The sequence below is a fragment of the Staurois parvus genome, unplaced genomic scaffold, assembly GCF_062004578.1.
Source record: "Staurois parvus isolate SC_StPar_1 unplaced genomic scaffold, SC_StPar_1.0 ptg000217l, whole genome shotgun sequence".
Taxonomy (NCBI): domain Eukaryota; kingdom Metazoa; phylum Chordata; class Amphibia; order Anura; family Ranidae; genus Staurois; species Staurois parvus.
In genome coordinates this window covers 1,388,260-1,407,542 of record NW_028318013.1, presented here as the reverse complement: position 1 = coordinate 1,407,542, position 19,283 = coordinate 1,388,260, and the positions used below count along the sequence as shown (strand labels likewise).

At 40.6% G+C, this 19,283-nt stretch overlaps 1 protein-coding gene across 1 annotated transcript in view; it reads left to right on the top strand.

Annotated features, from left to right (window-relative positions):
- TMC5 (transmembrane channel like 5) overlaps window positions 1–19,283 on the top strand; it is a 195,401-nt gene that overhangs the window by 148,941 nt on the left and 27,177 nt on the right. The window contains exons 14-17 of the mRNA XM_089679055.1: window positions 3,647–3,744; window positions 5,122–5,217; window positions 11,181–11,256; window positions 13,276–13,409. Of these exons, the coding sequence (XP_089535181.1) occupies window positions 3,647–3,744; window positions 5,122–5,217; window positions 11,181–11,256; window positions 13,276–13,409 (404 nt within the window). The remainder of the gene's footprint in view (window positions 1–3,646; window positions 3,745–5,121; window positions 5,218–11,180; window positions 11,257–13,275; window positions 13,410–19,283) is intronic.

Here is a 19,283-nt window from a genome sequence, read left to right as displayed (position 1 = left end):
AATTAGTGGACCCACGGTACAAAGCCCAGTGCAGGGGGGCCGCTAATTTGCGTACCATTAAGGGGTTAATACAGGAAGTGGTAGAGCATAAGAACAAAGAGATGGCACATACACAGTGTGTAAATACAAGATGCATCTGTATTCTTGCTGGAATCATAGTGTGTTTTGTATAGTGTGTTAGTATTGTCTCTGAAACTTTGTTCAGGAACTTCCTGTAATAAAGACTGGTCATTGCTGCTTCCTCCCTTTGTGTGGGGTAACTGGTTTTGCATCCACTCACCTGTAGTTTTCTGCAGGTAGCTTGTAGTGGGTGGGGCCTGCTGGGTTCTTCCTACAGATCTGCTATCTGCATTGGCTACGTACAGCACAGTGATGATGTCACTGTCATTTTTACAAGGTAATAACTGTGTCTGCAAAAAGCATTTGGTGCATACAAAGTGTAGTTTTACCCTTTGTGGCTATTGAGGAATATACTGTATCTAAATGAAAGGGGTTTTTTTGCCCAGTTCAGCTTTAAAGAATATGTAAACCTTCATCTTGTAAAACAACCCATTCAATGTAAAATAGAAATGAAGGCAAACAATTTGTGTGTGTATATATATATATATATATATATATATATATATATATATATATATATATAATAAATTATAGATACCTTTCCCCCTATTTTTTACAAGTGATTATATGCCTTCTGCTCATAGCTGCATAAAGAGCTTACTTAGGGGGGAGGAGAAATAGCAGGGTACTGATCTTCCCAGTGAATGGTAGTGGGGCATGTGTGTCAGCAGACATCTGAACATTGGAGGGGACCAGGCTGAGTTCTCAGCAAAGCTAGAAAACTGGCCACACTATGCCATGGTGGAAAATGTTGATCAACCAGATCATACCAGGAGAAGGTCGCGTATAGTAAATGAAATTCCCCCAAGATGAGCTGATTCTGTTCAAATAACAAAACAATTATAGAACACAATGTTTACCCTCTTATGTAAAGTACAAACAATCATTCACCTGAGACTGTCAACATTTACACTTTATCATACTCTACAACCTTGGATTTTAAATATAACATATATCGGACTTCTGCACACTTGTAACGTTTTTACAATTGTTTGAGGTCAACAAAAAGACTGTAAAAAAATTGTAGTCATATGTATTTCAAATGTTTATTCAACTTTTTAACAAGAGATTCTCTTTAACAAGGTACTATAGCACTCTGACAGGGGCATGTTCTTATCAGTATTGCAGTAAAAATGTCACTGCTTGTAAATGCATGAATTCAACTCTCTCTACTTCTAAATACCTTGTATTTCTCTACTGGTTCCTCTATATTATTTCTTCCTGGAACAAAATGTCTTATGATGACATGTTGTAGCTTATTTTCTAAAAATAAATCATCAGGTCTAGGCATTTTCTTGCAAAAAAAGCACAAAACCCTTGTTGAGTTTCCAGCACTTCTCTTCCTTCCAGTCTTTAACACTTGAAAACAACTCTACTCTTCATCCCTTGCAAGTCTTAGTAGTCCCTCTTCTCAGTGATGGCAAGGTTCTTCTTTCATGGGTTTCCTGCATCTACTGTATGTCATAAGCACCAATGCCAAAACCTCAAAAGAGGTGAAAAATTTCCAAATGTTTTGCATATCTGTTAAATATGATTGGGATTCTGGACCCTCTACACATAGGTAGAGGTGTGAGCTCTAAGAAGGGCCGAGACACAGAGTCTGAAGAGCTGCCTAGTATTCACCAGTGCACCACACAAAAGATAATGGGGTTCGCTGCAGAATTTTCTTCATGTTGCAACCCTTGGATACATCCATGTAGATTGCAGCTGACCAGGAAAGAACCACAGCAAGGTGCCAAATCTAGAGACAGAGAATCTAGACAGCCTGAAGATGAAAAAGAAACGTGTGATCCCAGAGATATTAGAAGAGGGATCAAGGAATTGGAAGAAAAAAATTACTTAATTATCCAGCTGGCATACAAGGAATGGGGAATTGTGATTCTGAAGAAGGCAGAATTAGACAGACTGATGGGGAAATAAATACGTACACCATTTAAAGGGGAATCCCACACTTACATATAAAAAAGAACTAGAGAATAAATGGAAGGTACTCAACAAGAAAGAAACCAAATATCTAGTCCTCACACTTTGTCATTTCTGGGTTATTTATTATCTCCCCAAAGTTCATAAAAATCAGGAGAAACCTCCCGGTGAACTTATTGTTAGCATCGCTGAACCCATTAGTGCAAGATTAGGACAATATATTAATGTTTTCATTCAACCATTGGCGCAAAAGGTGGAAACATATTTGCATGACATTAAATGTTTTTACAGACACTGAATTTGGAATATAAGCATGAATGTTTTTTAGAGAAGGCAAATGTAAATGTAAATTCATTGTATACTATAATTATACATTAGGGTGCACATGAAGCATTAGACTGGGCAATGAAGAAGTGCTCAATGCTTCTAAAGAGACATAAGAAGTTATTTTTAAAGGATTGGATTTTGCATTAAAACATAATTATTTCTGGTACGAAAATAAATATTGATTGCAATGGGGGCTAGGTTTGCCCCCAGCATTGCAAATATCTTTATGTCCAAATGGGGAAAACAGAGTATATTGAACAAAAAGCCCCTTGAACTTTTGTGCTATAAATGCTTTATACAGTAAATTACATTTTAATCATGTGGGAGGGCTCTACTGCAAGGGTGCTCAACCTTTTGAAGAGCGAGGGCCACTTAAGTGATTTGGTAACCGGTCATGGGCCACAATAAAATAAAATGGTCCAGAATGTTTTATTTTCAATAGCACAATGAACATGTTTCTCCTGCAACCACTGAATGCTGGCGTTTGGGAGAAGAAGAGATGCTGGCTTTTAGCAGTTGCATGAGGAAAATGGAGAAGATCGGTTCATGTATATGCCACTTCCGCCACCCCTCCTGTCCAAGTGTAAAACAGAATATGACAGGGAGGCTACATGGGCCCCATGGAGCATGGGGTGGGGTTGCATCACTACACCAGTGGTTGAGATTGTTGGGTGGTAAAAACACGTCTCAACTATGGGGCTTTACAGCCCTGCCCCTGCACTTTGATGCTTTGGGATGGTGGATCCACAACCCGGTGAGCGCAATCTGGGGTTGTCTACCTGCCATCACTCTAGGGAATCATTATAGCTCTTTATGGAGAAGATGATCAATAATAAGAATTGTCCTAGAAGAGAGACACTCATGGAGGAAGAAACTTTTCTAGCACAAGCTCAAAGTGTGGGAGAAAGATTTGTGAAGAAAGGTTAAACCATAGACGTCATTGAAGGAAAAACTGACAAAGTGTAAAAATTGAATAAGAAGATTTAATAAAGGATAAAACAATTGATAATAGTTTCCAAAATGAAGAGAAAATGGCTCAGCAATTATCCTTGATTATACCCTACCAAGGTAGGAACAGACCTGTTTGTAAATCTACAGGTAACAGATCAGCTTTGCATGTCTGTAAAACTACAGATGACATATCAACTTTGCATGTCCAGAGAACTACAGTAGCGAGTCAGCTCTGCAGCTGATCTGTGAAAATGCATTTGAACATTTAGTAATATTTTGAACATTTAGGTTAATCTTATCTTCTCTATGACATTTTACTTCACAGTGCTGGGAAACATATGTTGGACAAGATATTTATCGGCTGGTGGTGATCGATTTCCTATTTGTATTGTTAGGGTCTTTTTTTGGAGAATTTTTAAGGAGGTAAGTTATTTAATTCTTTTAAAATATTAAGCCTAGGACCCACTGCCATATTCCAAAACCAAGAATGTACAAAAAATAGCTTACACTTAACAGTAATAGAGGACACTCTACTTTTCTTAAAGAAGACCTTTACTCACATGTTAATTGAAAGCAACCCTTTTATAGGGTAGATGATGTCACTGTCATACTCTACCAGGGAAAGCAGCATTTCTCCAAACCAGGGTTCCTCCAGAGGTTGCTAGGGGTTCCTTGAACAATCAGCAATTTCTAACTTTCAATAAGTTCACACTGACACCATTGATCTTTTTAGCTTGTTGTAAGAGGGTAATTCTTCGCAATGACCATAAGTGAAAGGAGCATTCTTCCCACTGAATATAACATTAATGTATCATACGATATAGTCATTTTTAGTAGGGGTTCCCTGAGCCTGGAAAGTTATTTCAAGGGTTCCTCTGAGGTAAAAAGGTTGAGAAAGGCTGCTCCACACCCATGAGCACTGGATAATAGACATGAGGTCTTCTGGGAATCCAGGAGTGAATGACTCACTACAAATCCCTCCAGTTTTGCAAGACCACGGGTGTAAATAGCTGTAAAATTCCTACAACTTAGACTAATGATTAAGCCTAAACTGCCAGCAAACAAAATATTTGGCTTCATAAAATAGATTTATGCTCATTAAAGAATATGAGAAGTTTCTGTATTCTGCCGGACATTTGTCCCATATAGGCTGAAAAATAAAATACAGCAGACAGTTGAATGGTTAGATGGGATGCCAAATTTGATATACTAGTCAAGAGCTGATTTCTAAATATTACTGCATCACTGGAGCTGGTGCTTGTAGCAACCAATCAGATTCTGCTATTTAACAGAAATAGTTGGGTTGCTGTTGCCTGTAGCCAGTAGCGCCACAATTGCACCAGTCTTCTTAAGAGCTAATAAACACAAGCATCAGACCCGAAAGCAAATAAAATACAGTATGTTTGCAGGTGTCCTTGGAAAAAATGACTTGTATTTGTATTGTGTTTGAGATACAGTTCAAATCCAGTAGTATGGGATATGCTGCATTTCCAAAAAAATGTAATCCAGTGCCTTTGAACACCACTCCCTCTGTACTACTGAATGTTGATACTGCATCCCATATCCTTTAAAAATAATATAATTAAAAAAGAAAATAATTCAAACATACATGTCAGAAGCAAAATACAAACCATCCATGCATACTAAATGGGTCACTGTGTGATTTTTTTTTTTACATCTTCAGTCCTGAGCATATATGTATGAGGTGGAACCAATGGTTCCCCAGAGAACAGAAAATTGCCACAGTCTGTAATAAAACTGAGATTATTTAACTTATATTTTTTTAAATATGTTTTATAGGATTATTGGGACGTATTGCTGTAAAAAATTAGGAAAACCGGAGTTTGATATAGCAAGAAATGTGCTGGATTTAATCTATGCACAGACATTGGCATGGTACGTATGTGTGTGGCGCATCTTAGTACTATCTGCAGAATACTGATTATTTACAGCAAGGTTGAGATGGATCGATGCCGTGAGAAGAAGGGGGAGTAGGGAAACACCTGCCTGTTAGCAGTTGTGGAACCTGCTATGGTACGTCATGCACCATATCCAACATGTATGAAGACTGTTACGTCATCCATAGCTCATTCCTATTTTCTTTTAAGGAATAATCTGAAAAGTAACACAGAAGTTTTTCTAACAAAATCAAAAAATGTCCTTGGGGAAAAACAAATGTTTTCAACCAGGGACGGACTGACAACTCGTGGGGCCCCCGGGCAGTAAGAGATAATGGGGCACCCGTGCCCCCGCCTACACTCAAGCCACACCCACACAACACCCAACCTACATATTGCAGCTCAGCTGCATAGAAGGGTCATTTATACATTTACTGCAGCAAAGACTGCATGAATGTTCCTGGCTTCTTTCCATAGAAGCCACTGGGCACTTCCAGGTTTAAAAATGGCAGCCAATTTGGAGAAGTGAAAGACAGAGGGGAGTGAGCGGATGAAAAAGATGAGGGGTGTGAGAGAGAAAGAGAGAGGAGGAGTGAGAGAGAGAGGAAGGGATGAGAGAGGAGGGGTGTGTTTTAAATTGCGCTAAAAATTGGGCATGGCTTAAAAGGGGTGTGGTTAAATAGTGTCTGAGATTACTTATATAGTGCAGAATAAGGTAATGTTAAATAGGGAATGTACAGCGTGGTGTGTATGACAGTGGGTAGTATGTACACGGAGAGAAGTGTAGAGTGTATGGCTGTGGGTAGTATGTGTAGGATGGTGTCAGTAGGTGGTGTCAGTAGTTCTTCATTTTTATTAGTATTATTATTTTTTTTTTACAATTTTATTTATTTTTTTTACAAATTAATGTTTTACTATTTTTATCATTTTTTTTCTAAATGCTTTTGGGTGGCCAGTCGATGGTGTCAGTAGAGCAATGGTGTGGGTGTCAGAATTTTTCAATTTTTATTATCTAATTTTTTAATTATTTTTTACAATTTATTTCTGTATTATTTTTTTCACAATGATTTTGTGGGGGCAGTGGACAGTGTCTGTAGGGAGTGAACAGGGAGCACTAGTATAGGTTTGGCTGTCACTAGATTGGGATGAATAAACAGAATCTGTACCCCCTTATATCAGAAGGAAGGGAATGGATGAAGGGAAGGAAGGAAGGAAGGAAGAAAAGGGAGGGAGGGAATGGATGGAGGAAGGAAGGGGAGGGAAGGAAGGAAGGAGGAATGGGAGGAAAGAATGAAGGAAGGGGATGGAGGAAGGAATAAAAGGGAGGGAGGGAATGGATGGAGGAAGGAAGGAATGAAGGAAAGAAAGAAAATGGATGGAGGAAGGAATGAAGGAAAAGGAAGGAATAGGATGGAGGGAGGGAGAAAGGAAAGAATAAAAAGGTAGAGAGGGAATGGATGAAGAAAGAGGAGGGAAGGTAGGAGAGGTGGGAGGAAAGAATGAAAGGAGGGGATGGAGGAAGGAAGGAAAAGAAGAAAAGGGAAGGATGGAGGGAATGAATGGAGGAAGGAAGGAAGGAAAGAAAATGGATGGAGGAAGGAATGAAGGAAAAGGAGGGAAGGGAGGAAGATAGGTAGGGAATGGATGGAGGGGAAGGATGGAAGGAAGGAAGGAAGGAAGGAAAAAGGAGGGAGGGAATGGATGGAGGAAAGAAGGAAGGGGAGAAAAGAATGAAGGGAGGGGATGGAGGAAGGAAGGGAAAGAAGAAAAGGAGGGGAGGGAGGGAGGGATGGAAGGCATGGAGGAAGGAAGGAATGAAGGAAAGGGAGGGGAGAAAGGTAGGAAGGAAAGAAAGGGAGGGAATAGATGGAGGGAGGAAGAAAGGAGAGGGGAGGAAGGAAGGAAGGAGGGGTGGGAGGAAAGAATGAAGGGAGGGGATGGAGGAAGGAAGGGAAAGAAGAAAAGGGAGGGAGGGAATGGATGGGGGAAAGAAGGAATGAAGGGAGGGGAAGGAAGGAAGAAAGGAAGAAAAGGGAGGAAATAAATGGAGGGTGGGGATGGAGGAAGGAAGGAAGAAATGAAGGGAGGAAGGAAGGGAGAAAGGAAAGAAGGACTGAAGGAAGGGGAGGGAGGGGGGAAGAAAGGAAGGAATGACTGAAGAACAAGGAGGGAGGGAATGAAAAAATGAAGGGAGGGGATAGAGGAAGGAATGAAGGTAAGGAAGAAAAGGGAGGGAGGGAGGGAATGGAGGGAGGAAGGAAGGAAGGAAGAAAATGGATGGAGGAAGGAATCAAGGAAGGGGAGGGAAGGAAAGAGAGGAGGGAAGAAGGAAGGAAGAAAAAGGAGGGAGGAAATGGAGGAAGGAAGGAAGGAAAGAAGGGGAGGGGAGGGAGGAAGAACGAAAGGAAGGAAGGGAGAGAGGGAAGGAAGGAAGGAAAGAAAGAAATAAAGAGAAAGAAAGAAAGAAAGAAAGAAAGAAAGAAAGAAAGAAAGAAAGAAGGGAGGGGATGGAGGAAGGAAGTAAAGGGAGAGAGGGAATGGACGGAGGAAGGAAGGAAATGGATGGAGGAGGGAATGAAGAAGGGGAGGGAAGGAAGGAAGAAAAGGGAAGGAGGGAATGGATGAAGGAAGGAAAGAAGAGAGGGAAGGAAGTAAGAAAAGTGTGGGAGGGAATGGATGGAAGAAGGAATGAAGGAGGGTGAGGGAAGGAAAGAAGGAGGGAAATGAAAGGAGGGGAGGGGAGAGAGAGAGAGAGAGAGAGAGAGAGAGAGAGAGAGAGAGAGAGAGAGAGAGAGAGAGAGAGAGAAAGATGACCTGGTACATTCAGAAGCATCACAGAGCTGCCAGCTGATCTGGACAGGGGAGGCAGAGCAGATCCTCTCTCCTTGCTCTGCTGTGGAGGCTGGGGGGAGGGACTGGACACTGTCAAAGAAGAGGAGGCATCAGAGACCTGCGAGGGGGGGGGCACAGGAGGGAAATCCGATGCGCAGTCAGGGATGATCGGTGCAGTGGAGGGACAGTGGCAGCACCGATCTCTCTGCATGGATTTCAACGAGGCAGCTGGAAGTCTCTCCCTCCCACAGCTTTCAGCTGCTTCATTGAAATCCATGCAGGGAGACCGGTGCAGTCACTGTCCCTCCACTGCACCGATCACCTCCGAATTTGTTCCTGATACATATCATCCATGGGGGGGGGGGGTGCAGGGTGTGGCGGTGAACACATGATATGCTTCTCACTTTCCCACTGCCCACCAGCTCCATCACCAGCACAGTGTCCGGACCCATCACCCGACTTACTCTGCCCCCACGTGAAGTGACAGGTGAGGTACTTCTGGGTCGGGATCTGAGACTGCTCCGCTCCCCACACTTTCACTGGACAGTGATCCTTTCACGGGCCCCCTATTGACCCCGAATGGTCAGTCCGCTCCTGTTTTCAACATTGAAATGTTTTTTATCACCTTAATAGAGGTATTGGTGTAATCCTCAGTTGAGTGTCATTTTGGGCTAGATTTTTAATGTCAGGGTTGTGAGATCAATAAATATAAAAAAAAACAAAAAACATTTTGGTCTAACTGCCAATACGGCTGGGCATAATTCAAAGCGACATGCCAATTTTTGTAACCACAATTTTTGCAGGTCCCTCCCTCCCTTGTTTGGAGTGGAAAGGCTGACAGGAGTTGGCCACATTGGGTACCTGGAAAAAAACAAAATAAAAACAAAAAAACTAAGACAAGCAAAAAACAACAACCCCCCCCCCCCCCAAAAAAAAAACAAAACAAAACAAAAAACGGGCAGACTTGATTGACCACTCAGTTTTTTTCTGCCTTCACTTTTCTATGTTTCTAATTAAGTAAAAAACAAGAAATAAGCAATAATTGGGGTGTGTTTTAAAACCATTTAAAACTTTGTATATACTTAATGGTCTTTTTCCATATCCACAAAACACAGTGAATGAAAATTAACAAGATTGTTTCAGTACATGCAAGAAAATGTGTCCTATCAGAAAAATCAACAACACATAAACTGCCACAATTGCAAAAGGCAAATAGATGCAGGTTTTCCAAATATACAATTCTAAACTGATTCTAATGAAGTCAGTGGCAAATAGAGGCACAAAGCATCATTTGTAACACACTGTATCATGTTCAAACTATGCCTGTGAAAAGTCTTAAGGTCCCTTTCTTCCGGAGGGTCCAATCAGGTCTGCCAATCAGTTTTTCAGGCAGACCTGATTGGACCAGATGACAGGTCCGTTTAAACCCTCCTATCTTCAATCTGATCTGGTCCACTAAAAAATATTAAAAGGGATCCATTCCCCTCCATCTCGACAGATCACAGGGCAGTCGGGTAATAATGGACAGTGGAGTTTACTCCCAGCCGCCAATAAAGCAGTGCGGGCTGTGTCTGCTCTGCAGAAACCAAGCAGACATGAACCTGTCATCTGCCCACTCTACTCTGATCAGAAGGGTATCAGCAGACAGATCTCTTGCTGAAGAAAATGGAGTCTGCCCCACCTGTAAGAGGCGTTAGTCTAAGTTCACACTATTGCATGCCAGGAGAAATGCACTACTATTTAGCAGACGCACAAGGGTGCCATTGATCCCTAAAGGCACCCCTACACATTGACAAAACACCTGCATTTTTTGCACGCAAAACTGCATGGTGCTGTAGCACCATGCGATTCTGTGCGTTTAGATTTTCAAAAAGGGACTGGGACTTCTTTCCTCACATCTCTGCAGGTAGGGCATCCCATTGCAATGAATGGGCTTCCCTACCCGCAAAATGAAACCCGCTTAGAGCAGATAGCAGTGGCTACAGAAATGCACGGAAATAATGAAGGGGTTGATTTACGAAAGTCAAATAGACAGTTCATTTGCAAGGAAAGTTGACTTTTGTAAGGGAATTTTTCTCTAAGAATAGTTAATGAGGTGAAGCTCTGCTGACTTTCATCATCCAATAGGGTGAAAGCAAAAAGCGTTTGTTATTTTTTGATTTTTTTTTTTCCTTGCACTTGATTTGTTATTCTTTGTAGAGTGACATTTCACCACATTCACCAAGCTCTGGATACAATTCCCCTGCAAAGTGAACAGCCCATTTACCTTTAGTAAATCAACCCTTAACAGATCATAAACTTGAAACCATTCTTTTCCATCATTAATAAGCATGGGATAAAGGCTGATTTACTAAAGTGCAAATATATACTTTACTTACTGTATATAGTCATGTGAAAAGCAATTTCCTGCTCTTGTTGAATGGCCAGTCATTTGCAGAAGCTGTTTGACTTGATAATTGAATGAAGTGAATATTAACACTTTTCTTTTCACTAAAGATTCTCATCTTCTTTAGTAAATTAGCCTCAATATACGTCCCACTAGACACACAAGGTTTTACAGTTTACCATTAAGTATGGAACTTGCAAAGTCCAGTTTTTCATGAATGACATGTAACACCACTCATCACAGTGCAAATATGATATGCGGGTAGCTCACTTTGCATGACTTGAGATCAGAAGGTACAGTATGCCTCAGTTATATACAACTCCATTTGTATAGGCAAAAATTAAATTCTATCATTGTATGTAGTACCCAGTACAATACCACAATTCAGAGATATAATATTTCCATCATGAACCGTCTCAGCGGGTATGGCAGGCCAGGTAGTTTCACAATTTGTTTGTAATCTGTACAGTATACCTCATGTCCATCCATATCAGCTTGGTCTATTTCCCATTTTGCATTATGGAATTAGCTACCGCAAAGGCAACGACGTTCCAATGTTTACGTTTTATATGTTCTTTACAAGGCTTCTGGTTTATCCTGCATGCCCTAGTATATATAACTATGACAGCTTATAAACTGCATAAAGCTAGCACTTGCTACCACTATAGACCAAAAACGTAAGTGAAAAGGATACAGAAAGATGCAACTTCTAGTGAATGTTTTATTTTTCTTTTACCTTGCAGGATTGGTATTTTCTTCTCCCCATTGCTACCACTAATACAGATGATAAAACTTTTCATTATATTTTACATAAAAACAGTAAGTGTTCTTTCAATAACAAGCAATATACTCCTGGTGAATAATTGAAATATATATAAATTAATTCAGTTCTCTTTTCAGTAATAGTTCATTAAATATATGTTTTAAATGCAAGCAGTGTAAATACCCTAATTTAAATTGGAGTTCCGGCCCTTACCCCCACCCCAAAAAAATTTAAGTCAGCAGCTACAAATACTGTAGGTGCTCACTTTTAATATTAGGGCACTTACCTGTGTAGGGATCCAGCGGTGTCCTCGCCCTGAGCTGATTCTTCAATAGGCGATCGGGTGCTGGTGCCACCATTTTGACTAAGGGAAGCCATGGGGCTTCACAGCCGATATCCTATTGTGCATACGTGAAGCATGCTGTGCTTTGTGAAGGGTGCGCAGTCCTCTAGGACATGTTGAGTTTCCCCAGAGGGCTGTGGGGGGGGGAGGGTGAACTTCTGGCTCAGTTTGTTGCAGTGTGAAATCCAGGTACCCGTTCCCCCTCCCCCAAAGTTGCCAAATGTGACAGCGAAGGGAGGAGGCAGATAAGTGGAGCTTCCACTTTTGGGTGGAACTCTGCTTTAACTTGGTATTACTGCTCTAGCAGGTGCGGTAAGGGGCAGTGTAGTGCACGATTCAGTGCATCACATGGCTTCCCCTTTTTTTTTGTTTTGTACAAACTTTATTTTAAGTTTTTAAAATGTACACTTCATTCATGGCACTGTACAGCAGCCTGATGTGCTGTGCTGCCGTACAGTTCCATGAACTTCAGTATAGTTTGCTGCAATAAAAAGCAGCATGTCTGCATTTTAGCACAGCCCTAGGCTGCTTTACAGTGTTAATGGAACACGTTGAAAACAATTATTTCCTATATTTTCTTGCAGTGACAGATGATTTACAATGCAGGAAAACGTGTCACTTCACATAGTATGAATTAGCAATAAAAATTTTTTTTGAGAAATGATGGTGCAAACCTCCTGTGCTTCTACCTAATATGAACAAAATATATATATATAGAGAGAGAGAGAGAGAGAGAGAGAAGCTGCTAACATCCAATCATATACCAAAATGATCAAGGATAAATGAGATAAAGGAAATGATGCAGCGCTACTCTAATGATAATATAACTAATACTTAAATAATATATAAAAAAATACATATACATAAAGTGACACAATGTGCAACAAAACATAAATAGTGACCTGATCCTCCAGGGATATATATATAATAATATATAATCATGAAGCGATCCTCAATGGATCCAAAGGTGAACACAATGAGTATTGCACCACCTCAATGATGGTAATAGCAGAATTTTATAAACCAATACTATGCGTATGGTATAAGTGTGCTTAAATCCTAAAATTAGGATCCAAAGTGATGGTGTGAACAAACAAGAATATGTAAATTTAGTCCAAAAGCGGACTAATAAGTGACACGTCCAAAATAGTGTAATGACAGGAGGCAGAGGAGCGGCACCCAACCAACAACCGGCCCAGCCCCTGTTCCTGTCCAGTGCTTTGCTGCCTCCCACTCTCTGCACTAGGAGAAGGACAGCGGGTGGAAGCTGGAAGGAGAAAGTGGCTCCCGCCCTGTGTAGTGTTTTGCTGCCTCCCGCTCTCTGCTCTAGAATGACACGGGCAAAGGCTGGAAGAAGAAAGCGGCTCTTTAAGGGCCGTGACCACAGCGGTCCAGACTGGACACTGACTGGTTAGGGATTAGTTTAGTGTTGGGGCCTGGGGTTAGGGTTTTAGTTAACCATTACAATTAGGCTTTAGATTTGTTGGGGAGGTTTAAAGGCTAAGTTTACCTTTGGAACATGTTACATGTTCCACCTGTAACATATTCCAGGTCCTGCCTCCTCTCCCCCCTCCATGTGACAGTGGTTCTTCTCCCCTCAGTCGCTATCACAATTTAAAAACAGCACAATGATCCTGCTACAGGAGCCTCTGAGTGATACACCATTAGAAGCAAGCCATTATCTGCTTCCTAAATAGTAATATAGTATTATTAATATTTTCATTTTATTTAGGTAAGCCTTATGATGAACTGTACTCCTCCTCGAAGGGCCTGGAGAGCCTCCCAGATGACCACTGTTTTCATATTTCTTTTGTTTTTCCCATCTTTTGCTGGAGTCCTCTGTGTCATTGGTGTCACCATATGGAGGTAAACCTGCAGACTAAAATCAAATGACCTCTGTGGGAAAGCATCTTGAAATTAAATGATCATAGAATGTTACAATTAACCAACAAATTAATTCTATCTATTTTTAAATTTCATATTGTAAGAAAAGCAGGGAAATAAAATTGCTTAAAAAAATGCATTGGAATTTATTTACTAGAGCTGGAGAGTGCAAAATCAGGCTCACTTCTGCAGAGAAACCAATTAGCTTCCAGGTTTTATTGCCAAATCTTAATTGAATGAGATAAGGTTAGATGCTAATTGGTTTCTATGCAGAAGTGAGCCTGAATTTGCACTCTCCAGCTATAGTAAATAAACCTCATTCATCACCTGCCTTTCTCCATATATTTATAAAGGCTTTTAGCCACTTGAGCTCCGGAGGATTTTATCCCCTTCATGACCTGACTATTTTGCTATTCAGTACTGCGTTATTTTAGCTGGCAATTGTGTGGTCATGCAACGCTGTGGCCAAATGTATATCATTTTTTTCACACAAATAGAGCTTTCTTTTGGCGGTATTAGATCACCACAGGGTTTTTTATTTTTTGTGCTATAAATAAAAAAAGACCAAAAATTTTGAAAAAAAAAATTTACTTTTTGCTATAAAACATATCCAATAAAAAAAATCTAATTTCTTCATAAATTTTGGCCAAAATGTATCCTGCTATAAGTTTTTGCTTTAAAAAAATCCCAATAAGTGTATGTATTTTGATTGGTTTGCGATAGGCTATATGGCCTACAGAATATGGTGTGTATATATATATATATATATATATATATATATATACTGGATTTTTTTTTATACTACTAATGGCAGCAATCAGCGACTTATAACAGGACTGGGATACTGCGGCGGGCAATCTGCCATTAACTGACGCTAAGGGGAACTGACTGACACTGACATCACCAATAACACTAATACAGTGATCAGCAGTAATACTAATCACTGTCACTGTACTAATGACACTGGCTGGGAAGGGGTTAACATCTATGGAAATCACGTGGTTAATACACTCACCAGCCACTTTATTAGGTACACCTTGCTAGTACCGGGTTGGACCCCCTTTTGCATTCAGAACTGCCTTAATTCTTCAGGGCATAGATTCAACAAGGTGTTGGTACATTACTCAGAGATTTTGGTCCATATTGACATGAGTTACTGTTGCCTATCATCTGGAACCAGTCTGCCCATTCTCCTCTGACCTCAACAAGACATTTTCATCCACACAACTGCTGCTCACTGGATAGTTTATCTTTTCCGGACCATTCTCTATAAACCCTAGAGATGTTCATGAATATCCCAGTAGATCAGAAGTTTTTTAAATACTCAGACCAGCCTTTCTGGCACCAGCAACCATGCAACGTTCAAAGTCACTTAAATCCCCTTTCTTCCCCATTCTGATGCTCGGTTTGAACTTCAGCAAGTCGTCATCATGTCTAGATTCCTAAATACATTGAGTTGCTGCCATGTGATTGACTGACTAGCAAATGTGTTACCAAGCAACTGAACAGGTGTACCTAATAAAGTGGCAGGTGAGTGTGTGTACCAAACTACTGTATGTGTAATGTGCGTAAAGTGTGCTGCTTTTACCAGCTGATCTCTTAGACAGATTGCTCCCTTGGTTCAGAGGTCTGTGTTGTTTACCACACTGTGTTGATTGCACATAGCCGATCACCAGGTGCTGGCCATGATTCATTGGCTGGGATGCTTCTGCTGTGTGAAATCACAGCAGGTGCCAGGTGGGGGCGCACACGCCCTAAACCCTGAAATCGGCCTCATTGTACCAGTACCGCTTTGCCTACAGCCGCTACTCACTCAGAGTACAGTGTGGGCAGGGGATCAGCAAGTGGTTAAAGTAATCATATTTCATAATAAAGAAAGAAGTATTTACATTTTGCATTATGTCTTGAAGAACTTCAGGAACAGCTATGAATGATCTTCCTTAGAAATGTTTTTTGAAAAACACAGCTGCACCTAGACTTTCCCTGTTGCACTAGGCACAGTGTTTACATTTACCATTGAATTTAAGGTTTAAAAGAAAAAACCCTTTCATAATTATATAGTCAATATTATTACTTGCATTAAAGTGTATGTAAACTGAGGATTTGTTTTTCAGTTTGTTTGTGCCTCATCAGTTTTCTTAAAGTGTTACTAAACCCAGGACCCTGCATTCTCTATATCTGGTCTCCCACAGTACACATAACATGGAAATGCAATTATTTTAGTAAATATAAACTGCTATATGTCTTTTTTCATTAGCAGTATATAGTAGTTTTGTGGCATCTATCAGTGTCCAGCTCAGCACTGGTTAATCTTGTAGGAGGAGTTTTCATTCTCCTCTGACTGTCCTATGAAGCTGCATAACCCCCGACCCTCTGTTTGGACAGTGTTAATTGGTCCTGTGCCGATCACATGCACCCTCTCAAAAAAAAAACCTCTCTATCCATACACACTAAACAGAGCATGTGCAGAGTGACTCCTAGAGCTCTCTACTATCAGTAGATGGATTGAGGACTGTGGAAGAAGGAAGGTTCAGAGAAGACCGAATTAAACAGCCTTTTTACACAATGTGGAGGATTAACCCCTTAGGTCCCACAGTGAGTATAACAAGTATGCTTTACTGTTGTGGGTTTAGTAACACTTTCAGCAAATCATACTATGCGAATCTGTTGCAAAGATTCCTACCTGGAGTAACAGAAATTCCTGTTTCAGCCTGACAAAACTAAGCCACTGCATTGAAACTGTCAGCCTACTGTGTGCACTACTTCAGTTGGCCATTGGGCTGCTAATTGGGATGCCAAGTGGTTGTAAACCCTTACATATACCCAGAGAAGTGACTTGCCTAAGGTGATAAACAGGGATGAAACAAATATTCCTACATAAGTTGTACCTTTATATCTGCAGTCTTCATTCCTCTACATCCATTCAAAGTCCAGCATTTATAAATCTTGTATGCTCTTTCAGAAAGCAGGGTGTGGAGAGCAAAAGTCAAACTCTGCAGAGCTCAGTGTGAAGAGCTCCAAGAACTGATTTGAGGGAAGAGATACACCTCACAGAGGAACAGAACTGAGGCTGTCAATCAACTAGAGATCCCTCCCCTGTCACCTTTTTTTCTCTTGGTGTCAAGAAAACTTGTCAGAAGTGGTTTATGCTGATAGCAAAAAGAACGGGGGCCGCAGACAGAAATGACACTTAATTGAGACAAGTACACACTATAGGGATATGCTTTGTTCGTATTTCATGTCTGAGGTTTACAACCACTTTAAGTTCACTAATTGAATCCACAACAATCAAGGAAAAGGAATTGACTCTGCAGTGGTTTTGCAGTTCTGTTCAGCAGGCAGTGAAGTCCAGAAACTGGAGAGGAAGAGCATATGGACCTAGTGCATTAAAACATTCACACTTATTAATGGTAAAAACAATATTGCACTCACAAGGAAATGGTGTTTTAAATTGCCCCAAATCACGCCCAACATCTGTGGCCAGTGGCCAGGTTACACATCATATGTTCCAGAACACTATCTCTAAACACAGTCCCACTTTACACTGGTATCAAGCAGTGTCCTCTTTGTTTAAAAGAACCTTGCTGCATTTTGGATCCCTGCCACTTTGTCAAGCCTGTCTGTTCTACACAGTGTGATCTTTTATAGCGGCTCTATTAGCTTGGTTCACTGTGGTAATAACAGAACTCATTCAGATAGTACTAAGTAGTAAAAGACTACAATGTGGGCAGAAAATCACAGCAAATTAGATAGACTAAATATATTCTATGTATATATGCAGTGGAGAGAAGTGCATTTCACACGTAGGCCATCAGTGACGTCCTACCTGACTTAATCCAGCAATTTTTGGCACACGTTATTGGGTCACATGGGGATAAAGGAGCAGTCTGAGTGAAAACCACAGCCTTGCAAGTTAGCCACAAAAGTCCATCAGCACAGTGAGTGCAGAGGGTCAAGCACAAGCTGGTGTCATAGAGAGCAATCAGGAATGCTATAGGAGAAGCGATAGACTCTCATACACATGCTACAAGCATGTTCAAAGCACACCTATTCCCAAACATCATCACTAATAACACCTTTCCATCAGGCAGGGATTTTGTGCTAACTGTTGGTGCAGTCTCAACAGCTTACCACTCCGAATGTGCTATGTACATCTCGTGTTCTCCCACACTCTTTCTCTGGTCCTCTATGATCCACTGAGTTCCACTGCAATGCCTACTTGGCTGTCAGCCAGCGTGTACGGCATATCTCTCCTCTCATTCACACTGTGGCTCTGTCCTATTGGGGAGCGGGGCGGGGCCCACATGACAGGAGTGCTACTTTCTGACAATCCAATCAAAGGACGTAAAAATTCCAGCATGACTGAATGCCTGCTAAATGACCCTGTTGTCGTCAACTCAAAATCTGATTAAAGCAACAGTTAAATTGCCATTTACTGTAAGCTACAAGTGCCTGCACTGTTGATTCTGAAGACCTCAAGGTAGATTTCTTTGACCCTGGCAACAAATGATGGTTGAAATATGATTGGATAAAAGCTCTAATATAAACATATACTACTGGATGCAACAAAACCAAGAGAATTGCTAATGAAATGATGAAAACAGACTATCGGGAATAACAGATTCATGAAAAAAATATATTAAAACATAAGTCAGTGATTGTTGAAATGATGGTTGAAATATGATTGGATAAAAGCTCTAATATAAACATATACTACTGGATGCAACAAAACCAAGAGAATTGCTAATGAAATGATAAAAACAGACTATCGGGAATAACAGATTCATGAAAAAAATATATTAAAACATAAGTCAGTGATTCTGATAGTTTAGGCAGCGATTTGGCCAGTAGAGAAGGCCTTGCTGGTCCTGACCGCCCACCACCATATATATGTATCATGTAATCAACTTACAGAACTAGGAGAATGTTTAACTATACAAAAAATATTTTAATATGATCTAATATAATTATATTAATAGTTGTCGTTAGATGGGGACATGAATCAGCACTGACCTATAAGGTGTATTTTGCAGCATTGTATCGTCTAGATACACATTAAGAACCAGGGGAAAGGGTTAAAGTGTAAAAAAAGGAAAAAATTGTTTTTCTTATGAATAGAGTTGAAAGGTATTAGAACGCCTATTAGATTTATTGCTGTCTGTGCCTCCGTTAGGGAGTGTTCTGTCCTCACTACACGTTTCCCTGTGTATAACTCAACATGCAAAACACAGTGAAATACCTAGGCTGCAGATGGCAATAAGACCATGCTCCCCAGCTATGTTGCCTGTAGGGGATCTAAGTTTAGTCTATGACATGTGCTGCGGGTGTTTATAGATGATTCCTCTCCCTCAGTTCTTAAAATGGAGCCTGAGCGCCCAGGATGCACCTGTTTCTTTTTTTAATGAAGGATGATGGGAACTTTTATTAACAAAACTATTAACAAACCAGTCTCTGGTCTCTGCTAAGCAGTAAATTCTGAGCTCCACCTAGTGGCCAAATTTAATATTGCAGACAGGACAACATGATGATTTTCCTTCTGGAGGCAGAATGGGAAGAGTCATCCTAATTGTCTTGTTTAATGTTATCGTCAAAAGTGAAAGTAAAGGAAAATCTGAATGTTTGGGTTGGAATCAAAACAGTAATAGGGGGAAAATCCTCCAATGAGGACGCTAGTTGTTATGACTCTGGCGACACCCAGGGATTCCCTCACTCTGGAGGAATTTCCCCTCACTTCTTTTTTGGCTATGGGACAGGAAGTGAAGGGAAATCTTCCCTATGTGACATAGATGGAAAAAAAAACTGACAGAAGTTATAATGCTCCCTTACTCCAAAATTTTAAAACGTTTTGCCTTTAAT